General features: G+C 43.2%; 1 protein-coding gene across 1 annotated transcript in view; it reads right to left on the reverse strand.

Moving 5' to 3' along the window:
* SYNE2 (spectrin repeat containing nuclear envelope protein 2) overlaps positions 1 to 26847 on the reverse strand; it is a 199090-nt gene that overhangs the window by 160614 nt on the left and 11629 nt on the right. Inside the window, exons 12-26 of the mRNA XM_026654293.1 lie at positions 26430 to 26553; positions 24080 to 24237; positions 22627 to 22774; positions 20701 to 21308; positions 16157 to 16336; positions 15178 to 15328; positions 11700 to 11858; positions 10838 to 10999; positions 7555 to 7656; positions 5121 to 5321; positions 3931 to 4102; positions 2899 to 3011; positions 1011 to 1213; positions 470 to 589; positions 86 to 374 (exon numbers count right to left, since the gene is read on the reverse strand). Of these exons, the coding sequence (XP_026510078.1) occupies positions 86 to 374; positions 470 to 589; positions 1011 to 1213; positions 2899 to 3011; positions 3931 to 4102; positions 5121 to 5321; positions 7555 to 7656; positions 10838 to 10999; positions 11700 to 11858; positions 15178 to 15328; positions 16157 to 16336; positions 20701 to 21308; positions 22627 to 22774; positions 24080 to 24237; positions 26430 to 26553 (2890 nt within the window). The remainder of the gene's footprint in view (positions 1 to 85; positions 375 to 469; positions 590 to 1010; positions 1214 to 2898; positions 3012 to 3930; positions 4103 to 5120; positions 5322 to 7554; positions 7657 to 10837; positions 11000 to 11699; positions 11859 to 15177; positions 15329 to 16156; positions 16337 to 20700; positions 21309 to 22626; positions 22775 to 24079; positions 24238 to 26429; positions 26554 to 26847) is intronic.

Genomic DNA, 26847 nt, shown 5'->3' on the forward strand with positions numbered 1-26847 from the left:
GGTCTAATGAGATTATTACACACCATACATTTCCCGTATATTACCCTCAACTGGTAAAATCAGAGTAGCAAGTGTGCTGCAGTACCTTTATTTGATGTATCCTTTCTCTCAGTGGCAACTTGCCTTCCCGTGAACTCAAGCCAATAACTGAGTCTTTAAGTCTTTTTATCCAAGAAGACATGTTCTGTGCAAGCGCTTCAAAATTCTGCCTTTCCATGGACCGTGTCTGACTAATTCCCAGTGCTTCACTTATGTGTGTCTGTAGTTCCTGATACCGACTAATGAGATGACTGGATTCGGACACTGTTTCATCTCTTGTAAACCCAGACTCCCTCAAAGAATTTGCCAGCTGAGACAGGGAGTCAAATGAGTCTCTGAAAAATACAACAAATGAATCACAGTGTTTCTGCTATAACATAGAGGAGTCAAGAAAGATACAAACTATCCCCCTTCCCCAAGACAAGGCTACCTCTGCTTTATTAGCATTTGGTAAAAGTTTTCTAATTTTATCTTCTCATTTTTGGTCTCTGGCAATTTTTCTTCCTGAATGGTGAGCCATTCCTTCAAGCCACTGCTGTCTTCTTGAAGTCTAAAGAAACAACATACACAAAAATGTATATGTTGGTAAGTAAGAAGTATTATATCTGTAATTACTAAAAAACATTGACAATAACATTTCACTGTAACAGATATGAAATGATCTGGGCCGTGATTTAGCAAGGTATTTATGCACATACGTAACTAAGCATGTGAGTAGCCCCACTGATTTCAACTGAACCATTGACAAGTTTTAAGCACATGCTCAAATATGTTGCTGAATCGGGGTCCTCATGATCTCTTTATTGTTAAGAAAACTGAAGAAGTGAAACAAAACAGAAGAAAACAGCAGATTCCTCAGTATATGATTTATAATAAAAATCAGAGTTATTTATTCTTCATTATGGTTGTTTAAGAATATCACTTTATATCATCTATAAGTAAGCTGCTGGGAATTAATTTTAGCTCCCTACCTAATGAGTTGCTGCAGAGAAGCACGAAGTTTCTTTTCTTGTTTCTGACATTTGGAGGTTACGCTTTGTAATTCTGCTTCTTGATCTCTCACCCAGCTACTAAGCTGGTTAACACTTGCTTCGGGCAAATAACTCTTCACCTTAGTCAAGAGAGATTTTACTTCTTGGATGTCACTCTCTTTGCCTTCAAAAGTTAGGAAACTCTTAATAAAAGCACAAACATGACAAATTAGAGATGCATTTAGCAAGTTTGCTGCTATATAACAGATATTTATATTCTATATAAACTTCTTAATTTGTGTTATCACTATAGGCTTTTTAAAAAAATCATTAGTGTCTCTTGCAAGGTATATTTACAGTGTTCTATTCATTTAAAACCCACCTAAGTGCAAATGGAAAAACTCCCTTGAAATATAAGGGGAAAGTAAAGAAGAAGAGAGGACAAAGATTCTCTTCTGGGGTAAAGTACACAAAGCAGAAGAATGAACCAAGCATCCACAACTTTCATATTCAGATCTCTCATTAAGACTCACTTCTAGGGTAACCAGACATCCCGATAAAATCAGGACCGTCCCGATATTTAGGTGTTTGTCCCGCGTCCCGACCAAAGATCGATCGGGATGCTGCACTCCGCCCCCCCCCCCCCCCCGACTGCCGGCAGCACTCAGCTGTTCTCGGTTGGCTTTTTCCCCCCTCTCCTGAAAACCAGAGGCTCCCCCACTGTAAACTGATCCACACATTGCTACCAGTCTGGACCCAGATAGACTTGCATGTCAGAATGCAGAGTGAAAGGAAAAGTTACAGCGGTTGTTACTTCTCTGCTCTGTCATTATGGTGATGAGCATGGTGTAAATACCTAGACGCTGAAGGTATGCATAGCTAAGGGAGGGTGCATAATCTCCTCTGACTGCCCGCAGCGCTCGGCTGTTCTCGGCTTCTTTCCCCCCCCCGCCGGCAACACTGGGCCACAGTAGGGAATTGGGAGAGGGAGCTGTTTGTGTCGTTACAATCAGTCTGACAGAAGAAAGGGAAGAGAGGGCAGGAAGGAAAAGGTTGAGGGCAAACAAGAATATCAACACTGATGGACTGGAAATCATGGAGAGGCTAAGTAACAAAGAATGGGTGTGTGATGGGCAATGCTGAAGGAGACCAGATGATGGTCAGGGAGTGGGAACGGAGCAATAGAGAGATCAGAGAGAGACCGGTGTGTGGTGAAGATCAAGTCAAGTGAACGGTCCTTTTGGTGAAAGGGAGAGTTGAACCAAAGCTGCAGGATGAAGGAAGACATGAAGGTGAGGAAACATGCAGCTAAGGGGTCAGATGGGTCATCAATGGTGAACATGACATCATCGAGGATGAGTGTGGGAGATTGTGAGGAGAGGAAGAGAGGGAGCCAGGAGTAAATCAGAGAGGAAAGGCTGATGGGAATGAGTATGCCTAGGGCTCCTAGGTGGCTACAGTAATATACAGATTAATAATAATACTAAGGGTGAAATACTGGCTCCACTGAAGTCCATAGGGTTTTGGTATTGACTTCAATAGGGTCAGGATCACCTTAGTCTCTAAGGCCCTGATTCAGCATAACGCTTAAGCACTTCCTTAAGTCCCAATGACTTCAATTTAGTACCTTCTAGCATCTGAACTTTCCTAACTATAGGTTAGAACTTTATCTCAAATGTACACTTCTTAACACAATTTTATTACCCCTTCCACTGACTGCCACACTGCGTTGTGTTTTTTAAAACAAACATTCTTCAAACTCAAGAAAGCCTGAATTTACAAACTACAATAGGTGAATCTACTCCAAAGTACAGAGTCCCTTGCTAACTTGGGAGGGTGCAACCTCCTTCCAAAATATTTTGTATTTTAAAATATTCTAATATCTTACCATGAGCGTCTGCAATTTTTCTTCCAATGTCTGTTTAGTTTCTGACGGGTCAAAACAATCCTTTAAAGACAGCTGAGCGCTGCTGAACCAGTCATTAAAATCCTTACACTGATCTGCGGAAAGATAGAGTCTGACTTTTTTTTTCTTATCCAGTAACAGAAAATCTCTACTCAACATGAAGATTTCAGTTAATCTCCTAATAATTATATTTATCAATGCTATCCCTGGATGCTGCCTCTCACTACATGCAAAATGACAGAAAATGCTGCAGTCCTTACTTCTTTCTTTTGGAACCCATCCTTGTACTGACAGTGAAAATGACATGCTGGAGGACCCAGCTCAGAGGCCTGTTTGTGACATTTTCAGAAAACGTTGCCTGGGATAATCTATCATCAAACATTCTGATTTACTGTTGCTACTCTGGCCTCTATCACAAATAAATACTATTCAGCAATTGCTATTCCCAGTGACTGCAGGCTGATATTCTCTTTGGGTGAAATTCTCTGTGGGCATAGATACCCATCGTCCTGTGTTTGGCAACTAGAATATGTCACCTAGAACTGAAAATACACACTTATGAATAGGCCACATCAAGAAGCTAAGCACTGTTCACACATGCATTGCGGCAGCGAAGTTCTGGTAATCTTTCCTATTGCCAGATCTCAAATGCTGATCTGAAAGGATGGAATCTTTAAGGAGTTCCTCAGACACTATGGAACACAAAGACCTGCCATGATTCACTACACAGCCTTTATTCTAACAGAATTTCCATTTAATCCATTTAATCCAATAGGAATTTTGTGCAAATAAAGACTGCGGGACAGGGCCCACAGCTCAGAAAGAATGTGGAGCCTGAGGGTCAGATCCTGAGCTGGTGTAAGGAGACATGGTTCCATTGCATCAAATGGAACTATTCCATCTTATGCCAATTGAGGATCTAGCCCTCAGTTTTTACTGAGTTATAACATTCAAGTACTTGCTCGACACAGACATGTATGTCAGTCTTTAAAAGTGAAACCCATTTTTGCTTACAGTTCAAAAGACTGATAAAATGATCCTGGAAAATGTGTTTCTTTGTATTAAATAAATCAGTGATACACTGAAGCTGCTTCTTTAATTCAGCCACTTCTGGAGTCAGACAACCTGTCTTTTTTTGGAGTAATTTCACATGGTGTTTTTGTTGGAGAATTTTCTGATGTAGCTCCTAAATTAAAAAAATTAACAAATTAAAAAGGAAGAGAGTTAGTGATATATTAAAAGGCATCTAACGTTAAGGAGAAGGTTTCAGCATGCACTGTACAAAGCTGTTTTGCGACAAATTAAATTGTTTTAAGAAGGTGTCATTTCAAAATATGTCAAGATATATTAACATTATTTATGCAACAAATGAACAGGGATAAATACTAAGCGGTGAGCAGGCGTTATTACACACACACACACACACATACACTTCTGCATCACACACAACAGATAGGTGGAGGTAATAGCAATATAACAAACTGCAGGTCCATAAATAAATAGCATTTATCATGCACCTTTGTCTCACCTGCATTATGCCCACTAATCCCTCTCACAGGGACTTATTCTAACATTTCAAACCACTGAGCAGCCACAGGGTTGTTGGTTTTTTTAAATAAACGTTCTTCTGCCAAATAAATTTTTACTTCTCTCCTAAACATGGAATTTGATATCTCTAGACCCTGCAAGGCTAGATGCAGGAGGCCAGATCCTTAGCCCTGCTTTGTCCCTTCTGGAGGTGCAAACGGGGTAGCAAGTTGGCTTAAATAGCCAAGTGGGAATTCCCTTGCATAGAGGAATGCCCCCATGGCATAAAGTCAGCATAGTTGGCTCTGTATCACCAGCTCCTAGCAAACGATACAGCTCTACAATATAGCCCAACATCCTGATGTGACCTAGCCCAATATATGCACTGGGAATTTAATACCTTTTGGGGTGGTGCGTGGTTACCAAGCCCAACACAAACTACTATTTCAGGTAGCTAAAATGTATAATTAGCTAGCTATAGTAATACTCAAAGAAAGCAGGCCTTTCCTTCTTCTGGGTAACTTTGGGAAATACTGGGAGTCAAGCTAAATTCTTTACTTCATTGTTCTACCAGCTTCAACCGTTTTAAAATACATGACAGAAACACATATGAAGAGCTGCCCGTGAAAGAAAAGGTTATCAAAATTACAGGAGATGCATAATTTGATATACAGTACCTCTAGTTTCGTAAAGATCTCTAAAGTGTCAGAGGGAAATAAAGCTTTTAAAAGTGATTCTGTCATCCCAATCTGTGTCTTGGCAAGGTCAAGGTCCCCTTTTAGCTCTGCTGAATTGCCATTGAGTTCACTGGGTCTCATCTTATTCGGTAAGTGCTTTCTTATTAGCTCCATTTTGTTCTCAACAGATGACTTGATGACCTTAAAATTGGAAATGCACAAGCAGCATAAGAAGTTTTACTGGACTAGTTTCCTACAAAATGGGGCTCAAAAGAGTTTATTCCTTTTTATACCTAACCTTTCTACATTAATTGCATTTTCCTCCATTCTAAACTACTGTACTTTCTTTTTTTTCTTATCTCTGATATTTAAGAAAAAAAATCTAATCCTACACTGAGTGTTGCTACTGCTTTAAATGAGTAAAGTTTATTCTTCTGACTACATGAATACTCTCAGCTGAACACGGGCACTAGTCTCTCCACTTCTAGGAACAACAAGAAGCCAAACTTCTCTGATCCATACACTGACATTCTGCCCTGTCCCAGGGATCCTGTAGAAGCATTGCCACCAGAGCGCTACATGGCTCCACTGCAGGCTTCCAAGGACACAGCAAGGAGGGGGTGGAGACAAAAGGGAGCAGAACAAGTCCCCATCAGCTTACAAGGCAACAGGATCACTCCATGGCATTCACAGCTGTTCTAGGCCCACAGAAATTGCCCCACAGAGTGGCTTACAATGGTCATGTCCTCACCCCAAAACACCATCCTTGAGAGCTTAGGCACACAAGAAGTTGAGTCTGAATTGCACAGGGGTTGTAAACCCCCTAGATAAACTCGCCACACTGATTCTGCTCATTTTTGGAAATTTGTGCCCATATGGGGAGAAGGCTTTGTCCTTAACCTAGGGAATTAATGCACCAATGCAAAAACATTTATATTCACTTACTACAGAACCTACAAGAAAAGAACACAGTAAATACAATAGACATGTTAAAAGTCCATTGTAAAGTAGCTTGTTGCCTGCCTGGAGTTCCCCTTGGTGCAAAGTGGCTCTGCAATGCCCTCTACTTGGAGCAGTGGCTAAGGGCCTGGTTCTCCTCCCCTGGAAATCAATAGGCATCCATCCATTAGCTATAAAGGAAGTTGGATCAGGCCCTAAATCAGGGGTGGGCAAACTTTTTGGCCCAAGAGCCACATCTGGGTGGGGAAATTGTATGCAGGGCCATGAATGTAGGGCTGGGGCAGGGTTGGAGGGGTGTGGGGTATGTGGGGGGGGGGGCCTCAGGACAAGGGGTTGATGTGCAGGAGGGGGCTCAGGGCAGGGGGTTGGGGTGCAGCAGGGGGTTCAGGGTAGGGAGTTGGGAGCTCTGGGCAGGGGGTTGGGGTGCAGGGGGGTTGCAGGGTACGGCAGGGGGCTCAAGGCAGGGGGTTGGGGTGCAGGAGGGGCATGGGGTACAGCAGGGGGCTCAAGGCAGGGGGTTGGGGTGCAGGAGAGGTGCGGGGTGCAGGAGGGGGCTCAGGGCAGGGGGTTGGGGGCTCAGGGGGTTCAGGGCAGGGAGTTGGGGTGCAGGAGGGGGTGCGGAGTGTGGGAGGGGGCTGAGGGCAGGGGGTTGGGGTGCAGGAGGGGTGTGGGGTATGGCAGGGGGCTCAGGGCAGGGGGTTGGGGTGCAAGAGGGGTGCGGGGTGCAGGAGGGGGCTCAGGGCAGGGGGTTGGGGTGCAGGAGGGGTTCAGGGTGCAGGCTCCGGCCCAGCGCCACTTACCTCAAGCGGCTCCGGGGTGGCAGCAGTGCGCAGTGCAGCTAAGGCAGGCTCCCTGCCTGCCCTGGCCCCGCACCGCTCCTGGAAGTGGCCAGCATGTCCGGCAGTGGCTCCTGTGCGTGGGGTGGTGCAAGCGGCTCTGCCACGCGCTGCCCTCATCTGTGGGTAACACCCCCGAAGCTCCCATTGGCTGCGGTTCCCCATTCCCAGCCTATGGGAGCTGCGAGGGGCAGTGCCTGCAAGCAAGGGCAATGCACGGAGCCCTCTGCCCCTCCCCCCCCAGGGGCCACAGGGACATGGTGCCGCGGGGCCAGGGCAGGCAGGGAGCCTGCCTTAGCCCCACTGCACCATGGGACTGGCAATCCCACGGGCTGGATTGAAAGCCCTGACAGGCTGGATCTGGCCCGCAGCCCTCCCCTGCCCTAAATGCCACAGTTTGATCCCAGGACAGCAGAGGACAGACTGAGCCCTTAATGTTTAAAAATACTGGTTTGGTTCAGACAATTTACTTGAAAAAAGGGGCAAATTAAATGTTGATCCTCATATCCAACAGAAATATCTCCCTTGCCCCGCGGTCAAGGCAAACCAAAAGTAATGATTGTGGTGAACAGGGCACTAGTGGCTAGATTACAATTATCAAAAATGCTATCATGTTAACCATGTAAGTCACCCCTTACCTGTAACTCCAATGGAGGCTCACTGTTATGAAGAAGATGCTCTATCTCAGCCACTTTTCGGTCAAATTCCTCTAAGCTTTGCTCTTGGACCTGTAAAGAAGTCTAAAGGGGCGGGGGGGGAACACCAATATACCCGTAACTACATAATTTTCTGTCAAATTTAATTTCCATTTTCCTACTAGAGTACAATGATGATATTACTAATTCATTGAGCCTGTGCGCTAAATTCCCTTTCAGATTTCCATGGGAGTTGTGTGTGAAATGATTTCAGGACCAGTCACAAATACAATGTAATTACTTAGAATTTTTTGTACCAGCAGTAAGAAAATCTAGCCCAGGAGTTAAAAATAACCATCTAGTGCAAATGAAAAACCTAAATTATTATTTTATTTTTTCCATAGCACAGTTGCTATTGTAGAAAAATAGTCTTCATTGTGTACTTAATTCTTGATTGTCAAGTCAAAACATACTCTAAAATACTCTCTGAAGACACAGACTAAATCAAGAATTATTACAATCCTGATTATATTTTAAGGGTAATTCCTTAGGTTGATTTGATGATTTCATAATGCTATCTGCATCTATGCGGATTGGCAGGTATATAATAGCCCAATCCAACACCTACTGAAGGCTTGGGCATTGGATCAGTCTATCAAAATTTGATTGTCCAAGTTAAAATACCCTGGGTGAGCTTCAACTTCTGAAACAGGCACTATGAGAAACATTCTACATGTCACATTCATGAATCCATGTGCCTCGTTCACTCAGGGCAAAATATTCCTTTTTATTCTCCTTTTCTACCTACTTAGCGAGTGACTCATTTCTGTCCACTCACCCGTGCCAGTTTGCACAAAGAGGAGTTTCCAGTTTCATGCCAACAACATAAAGAGCACAAGAAAGTTGAGCAATTTCTTTCACATAATTTATATGGAAACCATCTTTTAAATGGGCTGTAAAATACTTCACAATCTAGTTCCTGTCATGCTAAACTTTTTGGAAACATATAGACTTAAATGAGCTGTACTTAACTGCATTGCTATAATGGAGCTGTGATTAAGGATGATGGTTAATATTACATACTAAATATGTTGCAACAATTTTATTGCACAAACATTCACATAGAGATCTTTCATGGTAAAGGAAAAAATGGATAACTGGCCGAGATTCCCTGGGAACTTATACAAATCTTACACTTAATATAACTACACCAGATCAGTTTTCCTTCCTTGCCTGATCTCTTTTGCACTGCTGAAGCGATGCATGGGTGATGGAAACTGATTTTATCTCCCCTGCTGAGGGTTTTTCCTCACATAAGGGAATCCAGAGCTGGTATGAACTCGGCATAGTTCCTACACCAACCACCCCAACCCTAGTAAAGGAGGCATGCCAGCGGTGTGGCCATAGCATGCGGTGTGGCCATAGCATGCAGTGTGGCCATAGCATACTGTGCTTCAACAGTTTCTAGGTGACAAAATGGCTCTTAGGGGACAGATGCCAGCTGGTGTACTTTAGAGCAGCTCTGAGGTATTCCAAGATAAACAATAAAAATATGAAAATAGCAATAAATAGTGTGATGTTTCACTCCATATTCTTTATGAAAATATGCTTATGATATGAATATGATATAACTGAGATGTACTTTATGCAAGATGGGTCTTGTAAGGTATCATTGGAAAGGTTATGATTTACTGAATGGGATTATCCAATCCATATATCTGTATCATTTCTGTATCTGAAGTTAGGAATATTGACTATGTATCTGTATTTCAACTATGCTACTTTGGGTGACGCCCACTGCGAACACTTCAGGTACAACAATGGAAAAGCCAGACAGGGCTCATGGCCCATCAGTGAGGACAATGGACTGTGAAAAGGTTGGCCTTCCTGTGGACGCTCTATACTGCCACTGACTCATGGATGCTGTGATACTACAGAGTCAGGTGGTCTTGTCACCTGATACTAAACCTTACCTGGGACTTCTTGTAACTTTCCACTAGAAGGGAAGGGGGGGGGTCCAAGTCTGGGAAACAAAGGATTCCCGCCTTATGTAAATCCTATTTAAGGGTGGGGAGGAAGGCAAATGGGGCTCCTCCTCTCCATGGCTGTCTGCCCAAGAAGAAAGACTGCAAAAGCCACCTGAAGGGAAGGCAAGTGGGGAGTCCAGACTAAGACAGAGGTCCAGTCTGAAAAGGAATATAACTGGAACTCTGAACCACAGAAACTTTGCAACCTGTCTGCAACAATATCTAGGTTGAAAAATACTATTTGTAACCAATTTCTTTAGTGAAACTAGCTTAGTTTGCATGTTTGATTTCATTTGGTCAGTAATCTGCTTTGTTCTGTTTGTTACCCCTTTTACTACTTAAAATCTGCCTTTTATAGTTAATAAAGTTTGCTTTGTTTATTATTAAACCCATTTCTGTAATTTCTAACTGGGGGTGTGTGGGGAGGGAAGTTGTGCATACCTTCCTCCACATTGAGGGAGGAGGCGGATTTCATAATATATCTTTGGGTCTGCACTCCAAGGGAGGTGGACACCTGAGTGCTAGAGCAAGTCCCTTAAGCTGAGCCTTCCCAGAACTGATCTCAGTGTCTGTTTCGTTTTGCAGCTGGGGGTAGCGCAGTCTGTGTGTTGGAACAGGCTTGATAGCCTGACTCAGCAAGACAGGTAAAAAGGGTGCCCAAACTGGCATAACAGGCGGGCTCAGTGGTATCTCAGCACATCAGGTTGCATCTCAAGGGGTCCAACCCATCACACATAGATTTAAATACAGCCATATACAGATATACACATATATATGTACACACACACACGCACGCACGTACGCACACACACTTTCATACCCTTATCCCTGTTTCTCTGACAGGTTCTATGTTTGGAGCACATTGTGGGTGCTCTTACACTATACATACTCATGCACTCAGGGCTTGTCTACACAAACATTTAGTTCTTGGCAAGCTGGGGTGTCTATCTACCCTGTACTAACCTGCTGCAAACTAACTGTCCCTGTGAACCCTGCTGACTTCCATTATTTGATTTAGTCCCATTTCAAAGAGGACTAAATCAAAGTGCATTAACGAACCATTACGTTTCCAAGATCTGCATCCTAGTGAGGTACACAATTAATTCAGTGAAATTGCAGAGAAAATTACAAATTTCGAGACTTTCTCTGTGTATCACTGATATTTATAACCAATATGTACCTTTATATCCTACAAATCCTTAACATGTTGGAATGCGTTTGTTGTATTTAATTGACTAACATTAACTCAGCCAAATTACCTTCAATTGTGTCACCTCCTCTTCAGTCAGCTGATGTTCTTCTATGCTCCTAAGTTGTGTATTTGCCCATGTGTCAGTCTTGCTGAATAAATTAAGAAGTTTGTCCCACAAAGCCAGAGCTCTTCCCAAATTATCACAATAGTTTTCAGTTTTTTCATTGATCTACCACAAGATTTATAATAAAAAACAAATTTTAGAAAACAAAGTAAGATTCTTAGCAGAAAGGCAATATGATAAAGACTAGATGAGATGGAACCACACAAACAACAAGGGAAGTAGGTGCACAAAAATCTCATATGTCTTCATTGTGCACTGGTCACACAGAAGACATTTCAATCTCTTACTAAATATGGCTTTCAGCAACATCACATCAACCACAATGGCTTGTCTCCAGTTTAAAAACAGGTTTAGCAGCATCACTTGCTAATCGAATTTTATCTACTCTCAATAAGTACCATTTTATCTCAGCATCAATGCACTACTTAGACTGACACTTTCGAACATTTCAATTTCTTACCAGTTGCATAGGCACAGTAATCTTCCATATTGTTTCCAAAGTCTAAACCAACAGAAGTTGCCATAAAAGCTTAAAAATCCAACCAGCAAAAGCAAATATTGCCTTTTTGTATGCCCCAGAATTGTCCATTGTAGGAGTGTGCCCATGACATATATAGCCTTATATATCACAAACAGGGAGGTTGAAGACATAGTCTAAGCTTTGCTTTGATAAACACTTGACTTTATCTCTTAAGAGTCTTTGACATTCTGCATTTAATTTATTCTAAATATTACGCACAAGTCAGAATCAATTACTATAATGCATAACAGATAAGACCTCCCTGATAATTTACTTTTTACATACATCCAGCCATCTGTCCACAATAATGTCAGCCTCATTCTGAAAGGGAGGCTCCTCGAAGCTTCTCATTTTATTGATCTGGAAGTGGAGGTTTTTGCAGATCTGATTTATTTTGTCTACATCTTCAGAGCGATCATTAAATTCTTCTTTAACCGCTTCAATCTGTGAAAAAGAAAGAATGTATATTTGAAAGCATGTGTCCTGCATTTGGTCAAAACTCTTGTTTATCCACCAAATCTTTTGTTTGTTTGTTTTGTTAACTATCATGCTGTTTTTTTCAATTTAGAAACACAGCAGCATGACCCAAAATAATCCATTTTATCTAATACGGTGAGACTAAGAATCCATCCTCTGTCATTATATCCCAGTGTCTGTACTACTGATCTGAACATTCCACTTGTCACTCTAACTATATCATGATACAGACTGTAAATTGCTAAATGAGGAATAGGAATATTGGTTTACAAATAAGTTTCTGGCTTATGAGACCCAAACAATTTGCCTCAAACAAATTAATATCCACAGACATCAAAAGTGAATTACATCCATATACTGTTTCAGATGCCGAATGAAACAATATCTGTATAAAAATAATCTGATTCACACCAAGCTCTGAGAGATATAATTTGTGATTCTGATTCTCAGTTTTATCACTGCGTGTTCCTAAAAATAGGACTTGCCAAAATAAATTCACATTGGTTTAAATAGCATACTGCCATTCATTTAACTTTTTATTTAAATCCTAAAACAGTTTGTTAGTGTACGAATATATCAGTGCATATTTATAAACAATATTTAAAAATAAAGGAAATGAAATACTGACCTCTAGTGTTTGGCAATTTGACATTAATGGATCTATCTTTTTTCTCCAGACAATGTTCTCTTAGGGTATGTCTACACTGCAATGTAATCCCATGGTTTGAACTCAGGCTCAAACCTAACCCCGCCCCCTTCCATTTACATACAAGGCTCGGACCCAGGACCCCACGAGAGGTTCCGAGCCTGAGTCAAGCTAGATCCCAGAGTTCAAGCCCTATTGCTCTGCAATGTAGGTGCAGTCTCATGCTCTGGGAGTCTGCCAAAAGAATCCCATAGGCCAACTTTCTTTGTCCAATTTGGGGGACAGTCCAGTTTTCCCACACTGCACCACAAACAAAGAGCTAGAGCGGCCAAATTTGGGTGGATGCTAGGAAGTCTGGGATATGGGTGGTTGGACTCAGGCCCACATAATGCAATGTACATGAGAGCCCCAGGGTTCAACAATTCCTAACCTGAGGTTACAATGAGTAAAGACACTCAAGCCCTAGGTTAACAAACTCAGGGTCCAATAACTCGAGTTCTACTAACCCTGGGCTTACATTGCAGTGTAGACATATTAAAGACGCAGCCAGCCACTGAGAAAGAGGGAAGGTCTTGCAGCTCAGAATGAGAACAGAGCTTCTGTCCTACTATTTGATGGGAAAGTAACTGTAACAGCGCACTGGTACTTGAGTGCATACCCATGTCCTGGTGCATCTGTTACAGGCTCCAGCCCTTTAAAGCTGGAAGTTGTAGTCATAGAGCACATGATTATGAACAAGCATGTGACCTAGAGAAAACCAGACAGAAGGCTCGCCGCCTAGGCCTGGTGGATGGTCTGGTAGAGACTGGGGATCAGGCAAATCCCAGTGTGGGGTTGCTATGCAGTAGCAAGCCAGAGGGCTGAAAGATTACAGACCCCAGAGAGGGCTGTAAGAACTTGCTCCGAGAAGAGAGAAAGAACTAATCCAGAAGGGGTATAGAGGATGGAGTGCCTGAACCCCCTGCTGCCCACGGGGAGGAACTGCTTGTATTTATCGCATGAGTGTAATAAATCAGACCCCCCCAAGAGATGGGATGTTACCTGAACTACATAGGTTTGTGTGCCTAACAGGGGAAACTAAAGCACCGGACATGTGACCCAGTGGAGAAAGGTAATTCTAGTATAGAAACAATAGCACCGTGAAAATGTGAATTATTTGAGAGATTCTGAGGTTCGATGTCCCCTTAATCCTTTATCCAGTTACACCTATGAAGTCTCTGTAGGCAAAAAGTGTGGTCCTATAGACCAAGCAGTAGGCAGGGATTCAGGAGACCTGGGTTCTATTCCCAGCTCTACCACTGGCCTGCTGGGTGACTTTGAGCAAATCACTTCACTGCTCTGTGCCTCAGTTTCCCCATGTGTAAAATGGGGATAACGATGCTGACCTCCTTTGTAAAGCACTTAGAGATCTACTGATGAAAAGTGCTGCATAAGAGTTAGGCATTATTATTGCTCTATGCATGCAGTTAACATTTATGGTGCTGAAAGGCATGCACTGGCATTCAAAAAAGATATTTTTCAAAGTCTGTTGAACACCACAAGGACCACTTGGGAGTGACCACTTACTCCTCTAAATCAGTCATAATCTTTGCAATGGTATCAGCTGATGCATACATTACTGTGAACACTTAACAGTTAGCAGACACCATATGTAATAGATGATGGCTCCTGAGACTGAAGTTCTCATAGATGGGGTTTATCCTCCATACTGCGTGTGAGCCAGCAGGAGAAAGGGGAGAAATATGAAATCCTGGGTTCTGTTAGTGCAAATGCCCTCCTCACCCCCACAATCAAATCTGGAGATGGCTGCAAGGACACCTTCCTCAGCTCCTGCCTCAGCAGCAACTTCAAAGTGCTGCCCAAACAGCTATTTTTAGAGCACTAACCCAAGCTGAGAGGCTTGCTCCCGCGAGCTGTGTAGACACACCCTTAGAGGTACAGCCCAAAATCTCACCCAAGATGTTCCAGGTATTCCTCTGAGCAAGGAAAGAAAACGATTCTCTGAGAGATATGCAAGGGTTGTAATTTTGATCTTCTGTTAGAGAACAGCCACACCAGAAACTTCTCTGAAGCAAGAAGCCCAAAATTATTACATTTAATATTATGTTCATTGTATGTTGTCTACTGTGCTAAAAAGGGTTTGTCTTTATATAGCTCATCTATTTAAAATGTCCTCTTAGTAAATAACTAAGCTTGCTTTGCTTGTGTATTTAGAAATTGTGCAATAAAAGCCTCTAATATCTAAAAATGGTGGAAAGTTGGGAGGATATTTTAAAATAGCATAGCTGAAATACCATTGACATCACTGGGAGTTTTGTTATTGTCTTCAATGTGGTCAGTATTTCACCCTCTCTCTTTATTACATTTTTATTTAAAAAAAACAACCCCTCACACTTTTAAAGTGAGCTTAGTTTACTGTGCAAAGATAGAAATGGGCCTAAAGCAAAAACCTGGTTCTGAACACCCACATACTCTGAAATAGCTTGGAGCCGAAACCAGAGCCAAGTCTCAACTTTGCAGCTCGATCCTACATCTATAATGGGCTGAACAACAGCCCACATCTGAACTCCCTCAAATTTTGGGAGGATCAGATCTGGATTTAAACTTTCCAGCTATGCCCTTTACCTCTACAGAACTCACCTTTGCTATCATCCTCTGCAGATTGTCTTTCCCCATGTAAGAAGTCTGCTGTGAGAGGACACTCTCTTGTTTCTGGATCATGCTTGTCAGACTATTTTTGCAGCTTTGATACTGCTTCAGGAGCTCCAACACCCTCACACACTGCTCCTGGCTATTAAAAAGCAGAATTATTTACTATACATGTATAAAGGAACAGCTTCAACCCCTCCTCTCTTCCACACGTAAAAGTGACATAATATTAATAACTTACATTTATATTGCACCTTTCATTCTGAAGTATCATTTCACCCACCAGTGGGATGAAACCCAACAGCTATTCAATCACATACAGCAAAATTTCACCACAGTTTAGGGCAAGTAATTAAAAATATCACCTCCAACTGAAATTGTAGGAGGAACTCAGTACACAAAATGTAATTACGCAAACTGAAATTTGAGCAGGCCATTGCAATTAATTTACAGTAACTGCCACAGGACCTTTAGGGTGGCATTTTCAAAGCTGCCTTGTAGATTTGGATGTGGCATCTAAATCCTATAGGCAGCTTTGAAATACCACCCTTACTGTTTAGGATCTCAGTCTGGTATCTCATCTAAATGTTCAGACCTTCTGTGGTGCAATGCCCCTTTCCTCATACTGGAGCACTAGTTAAATAGAGACTTAGAGGGAAGTGTCATCTCTTGACTCACCATCACTTCCATCAAGAGCTAGGTGTTTCTTAAGAGTTCCCTCATCCAAGTACTCACCATGTTGCATACTTAGCTTGATATATGATAGGGTTACAGGATTGCAATAATAATATATGTTTTTAAAATGTGAATTTTTGCCTAGTTCTAGTACTACGACAGCAATGTTTTCTTTTTTTTCTAAATATATTATTTACTTTCAAGTATCTCTGTTTAAGGCCCTTTTTCCGTTTGATTTTATGAGAGATGTTATTACTCATATGACCTGCTTAAAATTTTCATTCTTTCTCCTTACCATTCAGCAAGTGACAGTTTTGTATCCTCCCACAACCTTTCTGTAACTGTGCACTGTTCATCTGCTTCTTCTCCTTTTGTCTCTTCAATCTGTAGAAACTTGTTAGCAATTTCTCGTATGGATTTCATTTCAATAGCATAGCAACCCAATTCCTGTTCCAATTCAGTTAATGATTTTATCCTTTATTAGAAAAGAAATAAAATATAGCCCTATATTAAAACAGATCAGAGATTTTTTTTTCCAAATGTAAGTATGAGGTTTCTTTGAAAGTTTATCATGAATGGCATACATCGACTAACCTAACATCAAATGGGAAAGAACCTTATTAATGCAGAGTTAAGGTTGCCCAGTGATAGCTCCTACCCTTCCAGAATGTCAAGTTCAGCATTAACTCAAACTTCTGAAAAGCAGGAAATACAGAGTTAAGATAAATGCCTATGCAACCTTAACTCTGCCCCACTGGAGCTGGCAATGCCACTGGGGATTATCTGCATGCACTCCAGTTACATTCCCTCTGTTAGGTGTAGTTGTATTGGAGGGTAGAAGAATAAGTTGGAGTAGGTTGGAGAAGCTGTGATTTGATTTGAGAACTGAGTCTGAGTCCCCCCCATATTTGTTATCAAAGGAAAAAGGTGCATGTGGACCTTGATGTGCCAGTCTACATCATTTCAATACAGAATCACATAGGTTGTCTCAGTAGCAGGGCACTGGGGCTTCTTGCTGTGGGTAATGTCAGTAGCGAGGTGGAATATGAAAGCAGTCTGTGGATTTAACCATGGGTAAGGGACAGTATAGGTTTAGGTATATTCTGTGTGCAAGTGTGGAGGGTTTATAAAAGGGTATGAAGTGATTGTTAAAGTTGGTAAGTCTGTCGAGGGCAGGTGTAGACTCAGTGTTTGAGCCTAGGGTAAATACATTACAGTGAAAGTACATTACTCTGTCCATTACAGTGAAAAGGGCAGAGTGTGAGTGTGGTGTGTTGTGGGGTATGGCTCAAAGAGGGCAAAGTTAAGGTTGTGTGGTTGCTTACCTTAACTCTGCAGTTTCTGGTTTTCAGATGTGTGAATTACACTGAACTCCACATTCTGAAGGGCAAGAGCTATCACCAGGCAGCCTTAACTGTGCATCAAAACAGTTTTTTGCCATTTAATTTCCTACTTTTTTTAAAGAGAAAGATAAATGTTTGTTGGTAGGAGTGATCATTTAGATAGTTGTAGGTCTCACCTACGTGTACAGTTGATGTTTGCTACTGTGGATAGGAAATAACCAAAAGACCTAGCTTTTATATAGTGCTTTCCCTCAGCAAAATTCAACAAACTTTTCATCATTACCTTCATTTTACAGACAGGAAACCAAGACGCAGAGAGTAAAGTGACTTGCCCAAGTCACTCAACGGGCCAGTGGCAAAGCTACGAATAGTCCTGTTTCTCCAGGAGGCCACACAATTGCTATGTGATTCTTCAGTGCTCCTCCCACTCCTGTACATTTTGTTATAGTGGAATGGGGATAATGGTCGTGCCTTGAGATGTTAGCCATATGTAGTTACTAACAGGGCTGGTGGGAGAAATCTCACCCATGGGCTATGTCCCAAAACTTGAACAATTTTATTATATGGTTGTTACAGTAACTTTAAGCATGTGAGAGAAGACTGGTGTGTCTCTCTCCTTCTGCACACCCCCAGAATACAAGAAGGGGTTAGGGAGTGGGGCTAACACACCCCCAGAAAGGCAAGACCCCTCCAGAACCTGGCTCAAATGAGAGGAGGCAAAGAAGGGGAGGTCAGACTCCAATAAATGCACAGGAGCCCCCAGATCCTGGCACACACATGGCGGGCATGGAGTGGGGTTCAGACACCAACAGTGGGGGTCGAGACTCCCAGATCACATAGAATGGGTAGGGAGAGGGGCTCAGACCCCCCCAGAAAAGCAAACCCACATCTCATCACCTGGATCACATGGATGGAGTGAGGGGGTGAGGGTTAGACCCCCATAGATGGGCAGGGACCCTCAGATTCTGGCACACACATGGGGGCAGAGAGTGGGGCTCAGATATCACTGGAGAGCAAAGAATCCCAGATCCCAGCTCACATGCGGAGGGTGGGGGGCAGGGAGAGGGGCTCAGATCCCCCACAGGGCCACTGGGCCCCCAGATCCTGGCACACACATAGGGGGCAGGGGGTTAAGACACCCCTGGGGGGCAGGAACCCCCAGCTCCCAAAGGGGGGGCAGGAGAGGAGCTCAGACACCCCTGGAAAAGCAAGCCTGGCTCACATGAGGAGAGCAGGGATGGGGGCCCAACCCCCACAGATAGGCAGGGGTCCCAGATACTGGCCCACTCACAGGGGGCAAAGAGTGGGGCTCAGACAGGGACCCCCAGATTCCAGCTCACATGGGGGAGTAGGAAGAGGGGCTCAGACTCCCCCCACCCCGATTCTGATGCACACTCATAGCAGGGGAGAATCTCGGGCTGACAGGCAGGCCTACCACTATTGTCCCCCAGGTCCTCTGCCACTCAACCCATGTCCCCTTCCCAGTGTCACTCCCCTTCCCTTCACCTGAGCCCCCCAACCCCTCTCACCATCCATACCACCCATCCTCATTTATCCCTATCCACTTGATGCTGCTCCAACCCCCTATTGCCCCTATTTCCCCCTCTCTTCCACCCCTAAAATGCCCCTCCCCTGTCAGCAATCATTTGCATATCTAAATTTTAAAAAAAAAGTTACTTTGATTACATTCCCCCACCCTCCAGCAGTGACAGATTTCAGCAATAGCCTCCCAACCTTTTCCATATTTCAGCCCAAGGGTGGGACTCCAACTGATGCTAGCTAGGCGGGTCAGGTTCAAAGGACTACTACTCATCCCTTGAGGTCTGCAGCTAGTGTGAAACTTTGCAGGCTAACAATCCCGGTAATTCCTCTGTCCCCGCATGCTCAGTATCATCAATTTGACACGAGAATTAGTGCAGGATGCTTGTGACAAGCCAAACTGGAGAAGCAAAATCTTTTTTGAACTAACCTTTTAATTTGATTTCCCCCCAAAGGGCGGGTGGCTGGCATGCCCTCTCTTGGGGTGACCCTTGAGCACTGGACACCCTTGTGTGATGATCAGAGCCCTTGTTTGATCTGTCTGTGACCCAAAATAGCTTTGCAAGAATCTGTCAACTTTAAAAAAAGATGTTTTTTCCGGGAGCTGTATCTCAGGACACCCTTGGTGAAATGGCCCCAAATTTGGGTAACTAGCAGAACCCCGTGAAGTACTGGTGCTAGTCCATTGGAGACCCTAAACAGGAATATTTTGGGCACCTCCCCCACAACACATACTAGTAATAGGGGGCCCCTTTGACCCATTCGTGGTGCTAAGCAGTTGCTTAGGTTAGGTCTACATGTACCTCATTGCAGTGGCACAGCTGTACCGATACAGCTGCACCACTGCAGCACATCTGGTGAAGACACTCTATGGCGACGGAAGAGAGCTCTCCCAACAGCATAAAAAAACCCACCTCTGCAAGTGGCATAACTTATGTCGGTGTAACATATGTCGCTCAGGGGGGTGGAATATTCACATCCCTGAGCGACCTAAGTTTTCCCAACGTAGGCTGTAGCGGAGACATAGACCCAGTCTGCTTATGCCTAGCGCTGGTGACCCCTGAGGCACTCCAAATTTCAAGGCAATCCAAGTAACTCTGTAGATTTCAGAACATTTAGAAAAGACGAGCTTTAAACAGAAAGCTGGCCTTAACTTTAATTGTAGGAGGGTCAGATCCTCAGCTAGTGTAATCTGGCCCAGTTCTTCAGTGGAGCTGTAACAATTTACACCATCTGAGGATCTAATCCAAAATTTCACAGGCCAATAGATTCTATATTAATGTAGCTAATTACAGTGCCTTCAACTACTGAGTGTCACTCTGGCCAATTTAAAATCTCAGTTCAGGTGCCCTATTCAATTAAAAGCGTGGCAATGTATGGATTTCATGAATAAAGCAATGGATATAAATTAGTATTGATCAAAATGTATCAAATCCCTGTGTGATACATGGTGAATGAATGTTCCTGAAGGGGAGCAGAGACCCACCTCAAATATATAAATGCCATAAGTTAACAGGAGGAGATGCGGATCATTTTAGAAAAATTCTCAGTTTGCCATATGTGATATGCACTGACTTTTGACACACAAAGTTTCTACAATGTATGTATCACCATTTAGCAATACATTGTATAACTTTACTTGGCAGCATTTGTAAACTGCAACCTCACTGCTACCAGAGGTGGTCATTATAGCTAATGACTCAACCCTCCCAACTCCCTCAAGCAAACAAAGTGTAGTAGCATGGGGTTAAAGAAGCAATATCATGGAGAAGGCTTTTTAAACAAAGCCGTCCCTGATCCAACATGACAATCAGTTGACTTCAATGGGACTACGCTATGCTTAAAGTTACACACAAGTTTATGTGCTTTGCTGGATTGGAGCCATAGAGACCAGACCAACAGAACTTATTGAAATTATTAAGTAAGGATCTAAAAAAGCTCCAATAAACACACTCACCTTTGTTGAACAGCAGGAATTGTTGGGTCCTTCAAGCCTATTTTATTAATCTTATCGTGTAGATCTTGAATATTTTTTAAGAGTTCATTATTTCTTGTGGAAAAAATCTCCTGTAACTCATTTTCTTGGATGAGCTCCTGCTTACTTAGATGGGCAAAAGCCTTGTTTGCCTTTTCAGATAAAGCCGCAATGAGTTTTTCACAGCAAGTCTTTCCCCCACATTCAGCATCTTCCAAGCAGATATCAGCCATCTGCAAGCGCTCATCCAAACATTTAGCCTTTTCTTTCATCAGAGAAACTTCTTCCTGCACGGCTTCTTTTGATGTGTTTCCTTGCACCGCAGGTTTCTCAGAAATTGAAGAGTCCGTTGCATGCTCAATAGAAAGTTTAACTCTTCTCAATGAGGCCAAAAAAGCTTCCAGTTCTTTGAGGACCGTTTCGCTGACCTGCATTTTATGATTCATGTCTTCAAACTGCCTCTTATATTTAAGCATAATCTCGCGCGCTGCTTGCAAATCTATTAGGTTAAATTCATCTCCTCTTGAGCTGTCTAGGTTTTCCAGTTGTTTGCATAATTCAATCTCATTTACTATACAGCTCTGGACGTTCTGAAATTGAGAGAACCACAGCAAGGTTAGCAAAGTGAAAGAAAAATTGTATCTCATATTCCAAGCAAAACATATAGCTGGAAAAAAAGTGAGCCCTAGGCCCAGCCAATCAGCTAAAAAAAGCTGTAATGGCGATCGGCTCCCGGTTGCACTGCGTGCTCTGCAGGTGAGTCCCTCCCGACCCACACAGGGGGAGAGGGAAAGAGCAGCGATTGACAGGGGGAAGGGGAAAGAGGAGTGAAAAGGGGTGGGACCTCAGGAGGAAGGGGTGGGGCAGGGGCAGGGCCTCAGTGAAAGAGGCAGGAGTGGAGCCTGGGGGGACAAGGTGGGGCAGGGGCAGGGCCTCAGGGGAAAGAGGCAGGAGAGGTTCTGACACTCCTGCTGGAGTGTCCAGTTTTTATATATTACAAAGTTGGCAGCCCTACGCGGGGAGTCTTATACTTTCTCTAAAAATAAAATGCGGGTGTGCTGAGAAATCCCGCTGCAGAGTCTGTCACTTGGTTACAGTATCATGCACTCCCTGAAGAACAAAACAGTAAAGCAGAGGGTCCACAGCTTTGGTGGACCTCTGGAGGCATGCAGCAGCTACCTCAAGAGCTTGAGACAACTGGAGTCAGTTTCAGAGCCTAGGCAACTGGACTGTATGGTCCCCACTGCCAAGAAGGAGGTCAGACATAGGGTCTGCACCCAGAGTGTATGCCCAGAAGTCCAGTGCCAGAGAGACAGTATCTAAACTCTGCTCAGCTTTAGCAAGCAGAGGCCTTGTGGGACCCAACATACTGCAGCCTGGTGAGTGTCCAGCAGGGGGAACTTCTCAGGGTTGTAATAATAGTCTACTGAAATATTCTGCAATCTGAATTACACCACATAGTAGGTTGACTCTAAGAATCTTTGGGGAGCTGGTTTTGGATGGTAAGATCCACAGAAAAGGCTACTGATCATGCTTGCAGCAGCAGGAGCTTCCTCAACTCAGAAAGCCTGATACTAAACAGCTAGATTGGGACCAATGCCATTTTGGATGAGAAAAAGACAATTATGAGCAAGGACTATTTGTGACTCCATTTTGAATGGGTACCATTGGTGTACACTTGGGTATGACTGTTGTATAGCAATGTTATTCAGAAAGAAGCAGGCAGCATGCTGTTAAAGGTCAGAAGGGTCAAAAAAACCTCAGGCTACTGGAAGCTATTCCCAAATCCCTGAGTGAGAAGTCCCATGCAGTTATCCAGCTCTTGCATGTACAAATGCCTATTTTTGCAGAGTTTCACCTTGTACTCACATTTGAAAACTGAGATGTGGCCTCTGTGTTTTTCCTTACCTTCAGTTCTCCATAAATGAGATCAATATTTGTCAGAGTAAATTGCTGAATGTCCTTTCTGTGGAGTTGCTCGTCTGAGTCACATAGAAGAATGAATTCATTTTCTATTGGCGAAACAACTTCCAAAGCAATCTTTAAAGACTTCATTCTAGAAGAAAGGTAAATAAACATGAACAAAAGAAGCTGGCAAGAAAAGATCCTGCACATATTTCAGGGCAAAAAGCACAATTTTACTGTAAACCAAAAATTAGCTATTAGACTTTGGGAGCAATTCACTGATGTCAACAGAAGTTTTACCACAGACTTAAATAGGAGCAGGCCCAATTCCAAAGATTTTAACTCAAAGGTTGAAAAAAACTGTACTAGAAAACTTGGGGATACAATAAAGTGGTCTTATAAAGTGGAAGTATTTTTTCACACAACGCACAACCTGTGCAACTCCTTGCCAGAGGACGTTGTGAAGGCCAAATCTATAACAGGGTTCAAAAAACAACTAGATAAGTTCATGGAGGATAGGTCCATCAATGGCTATTAGCCAGGATGGACAGGGATGGTGTCCCTAGCCTCTGTTTGCCAGAACCTGGGAATGGGTGACAGGGAATGGATCACTTGGTGATTACCTGTTCTGTTCATTCCCTGTGGGGCACCTGGCATTGGCCACTGTCAGAAAACAGGATACTGGGCTAGATGGACCTTTGGTCTGACCCAGTATGGCCATTCTTATGTTCTTATAAAATATAGATTTGTTTATTATGGTTCTTAGTGTAAGTATCTCTAATTGCCTATGGTATATTATATGAAGCATATATAGCAGGGGTTCTCAAACTTCATTGCACCGCAACCCCCCTTCTGACAATAAAGTTACTACATGACCCCTGGGGGTGGGGGTCGGAGCCCGAGCCCTGCCACCCTGGGTGAGGGGAAGGGGGCCCCAGATCAAGCCCTGCTGCTCCGGGTGAAGAGAGAGGGGGCTGCAGCCCGAGCCCCATTGCCCAAGGTGGAGGTGGAGCTTAGGCTTCAGCCCTGGGTCCCAGCAAGTCTAATGCTGGCCCTAGCGAACCCATTAAAATGGGGTTATGACCCACTTTGGTAGGGTGACCAGACAGCAGATGTGAAAAATCGGGATGGGGGTGGGGGCTAATGGGAGCCTATATAAGAAAAAGACCCAAAAATCTGGACTGTCCCTATAAAATTGGGACATCTGGTCACCCTACACTTTGGGGTCCCGACCCACAGTTTGAGAACCGTTAATATATAGCATATGATACTCCATAAAAATACATTAAGATCATGTTAAATTTGTGTGTTTAAATTGGAAAATGCCAGGGTTCGAGCAGAACATACAATCCTAACTATGCCTTACAATGCAAAATATATACTATACAATACATTCTTTAATTGTATGATGACATACTATTTCTCAAATAACACAAAGTACAATGATATTTTATACCTGGCATGTAGAATAATCTGAAGTTCACTCCACTCTCTGTTGAGTCTGTTTTGTGTTTCAGAAATAACAGGCTTCCCCGTCTCATCCATAAGATTTTCTAATTTAGATGCAATAATTTCCAACTGTGTCCAACAAGAATTAGCTTTACTCTCTATGACCTAAAAGAAGATACATATATTTAATTAATTCAAAAGGCATCATTATTGTGCAAACAGACTGGTCAATTCTGAAAATTACCTTTAGAGGAGTTATTATAGAAATTGTGAATTTTCCATGTCAGGTGTCTCAGGCTTTTTTGTTGTTTGTTTGTTTTTTTGTTTTTTAAGTTTCAGCCATTTTTCAGAACAAGATTAGGGAAAAAATTACATAGTTCTACCCATGTTTACAAAAATTCTTACACCCATTTCACTGAGAAGCTCCAGCGCCACCATGCTTTGTAGCAAGGATTTGAAATTTTACAGGAGGGTCAGATGTGTCTTTTACCATCCCTTTGAAAATTCACCCAAATTTGGCCAATTTATAATCCTTTGAACTAGCTTGGTTTTCACATATTCAGTAGAGACTGTTGGAGTTCAGCACCTAAATTCTCCGAAGATTTTGTCTGCAGTGAGTATGTTTCACACCCTCACAGCTCCTAGATGTGATTGGACTGTGCATGTGCCATGCTCAGAGAGTGACTGAAAATGCTCCAGCCCAGGATGCAAGGGCTGAATAGAATTTTCCCTGCAACTGTTCCTCCTGGTTGCCGGGGGCAAGTGTGGCGCCAAGTGGAACTGAGAGCAAGGAAACTCTCCTGTGCTCTTAGTGGCCCCATTTTAGGGCCCAGGCATCAGAGAGGAAGAGTAATATTGCTCCTGGGGGAATTCTGCACTACTGTGTGCGCACATAATTAATGAGCCACACATATTTTTAATTTTTTTGCACAGAAAAAAGCTTCTGCTCAAATGTTGCTGCAGTTCTGCCTTTTGCCCACCAGAGGGCGCTGTGGTGCTAGCACAGAGCAGCAGCTCCCAGCCAGCTAGGGAAAAGAAAGAGCCTGCCTTTTTTGCAGCGCCTGTCAGGCCAGGTCAGGAGATAGGGGCTACAGGGAGACAGACAGCGTGGGCTGTTGGGGGGGGTTCATAAGGGCTAGTGGGTGAGAGCAGCCTGGGGCTGGGGCTGAATGGGAGTGGAGGCACAGGGCCACAGGGGGAAGGGAGGTGCAGGGCCACATGGTGATGGGGGAGGGAGTGCAGAGCTACACAGGAACAGGGGGTGGCTGAATGAGAGCATAGACACACATGGGGAAAGGGGGCGGGGGTACAGGGACACACAGGGACAGGGGGAGGGGCTGCAGGGCCACATGATGTGGGGGAGTGGATGTCTGAGTGGGGGTGGAGGGACACAAGGGGACAGGAGCAGATGTGCCTCACTGAATGGGAGAAGCTAGGAGTCAGCCAGGGTCTGCATGGGGGAAGCTCCCTAACAATCCCTCCCTGGCCCACCCCAAAAAACCTGTTCCATACTTTTCCCACCCATACCCAACAACCCTCAAAGTTCACACCCAGGCTCCTTCCCAGCAATTTACTTCCCTCTCCCTCAGCTCCTCCATTACCCCTGACTCCCCCAAGCCTTTGCACTGCTTCTGAGGGGCACAGGAAATACGGTTTTGTATTGTAGTTTAAATGAATTATTACTCAGAGTTCTGTATTAATATGCCTAGTAAAGAATCTATTTGTCAAAAAACATTTCCTGAATCTTTTTTGTTGTCTGTATTGTTACAGACATACTTGCTGACAGGTATTTTGAAATAAATGACCAAAAATAATTGAAGCTGGTGTGATTATATTGTGTTATTTTGACAAATAAAATATGCAGAATTTTGCAGAATTTTAAAATATTGTGCACAGAATTTTTTAATTTTTTGTTGCAGAGTTTCCCCAGGAGTATAATATGGAGGAGCAGTTGACTTTGCAACTTCAATGTTCTTTTAACATAGTTTTTTGTGTGTAGTAAATTTAGAGCATAACAAAATAATGTTTATAATAATTGTTTACAAACAATTCAGATCCTCAAACAACAATAGTGGTGGAGTAATTTTGCACACAATGGTACAAACTCTCCTCTCAGCTACACCGGCACAACTCCACTGCTGTGTAAGGCCTCAATCTCGCAAAGAGCTGAGCCTTCCTATGACTGCTGAATGTCCTCAACTCCCACTGAAGCCAGCAGCAGTTGGGGACGCACATTACCCCTCAGCTCAGTACCTTGAAAGAGAGGGCCTCAAAAGAGAGTAATTTAACCCCCTCTTCCTAACATATCATATAAATTGTAGACAAGCAACATATTCTTCAAAATGATTGACATTTACCTGTAGATCTAGCAGCTTATTATGAAGGCATGACGTGTCTTTTATTTCATCAGTAAAAGGAGACTCTACTTCATCTCTGATTCTTTGTAAATGAAGTTCGAGATTACTCCTCTGTGTATCAAAGCTAGGAAAAGATGCAATAGTTCTTAGACAGTATCAACTTTACATTAATAGAAGACAGGAAAGGAAAAATAATTGGGGTTTGAACGTAAGAACATAAGAATGGCCGTACTGGGTCAGACCAAAGGTCCATCTAGCCCAGTATCCTGTCTACCAAAAGTGACCAATGCCAGGTGTCCCAGAGGGAGTGAACCTAACAGGTAATGATCAAGTGATTGCTCTCCTGCCATCCATCTCCACCCTCTGACAAACAGAGGCTAGGGACACCATTCCTTACCCATCCTCGCTAATAGCCATT

This window comes from Terrapene carolina, unplaced genomic scaffold (genome assembly GCF_002925995.2).
Source record: "Terrapene carolina triunguis isolate 2854851 unplaced genomic scaffold, T_m_triunguis-2.0 Scaffold189, whole genome shotgun sequence".
NCBI classification, from domain to species: Eukaryota; Metazoa; Chordata; order Testudines; family Emydidae; genus Terrapene; species Terrapene triunguis.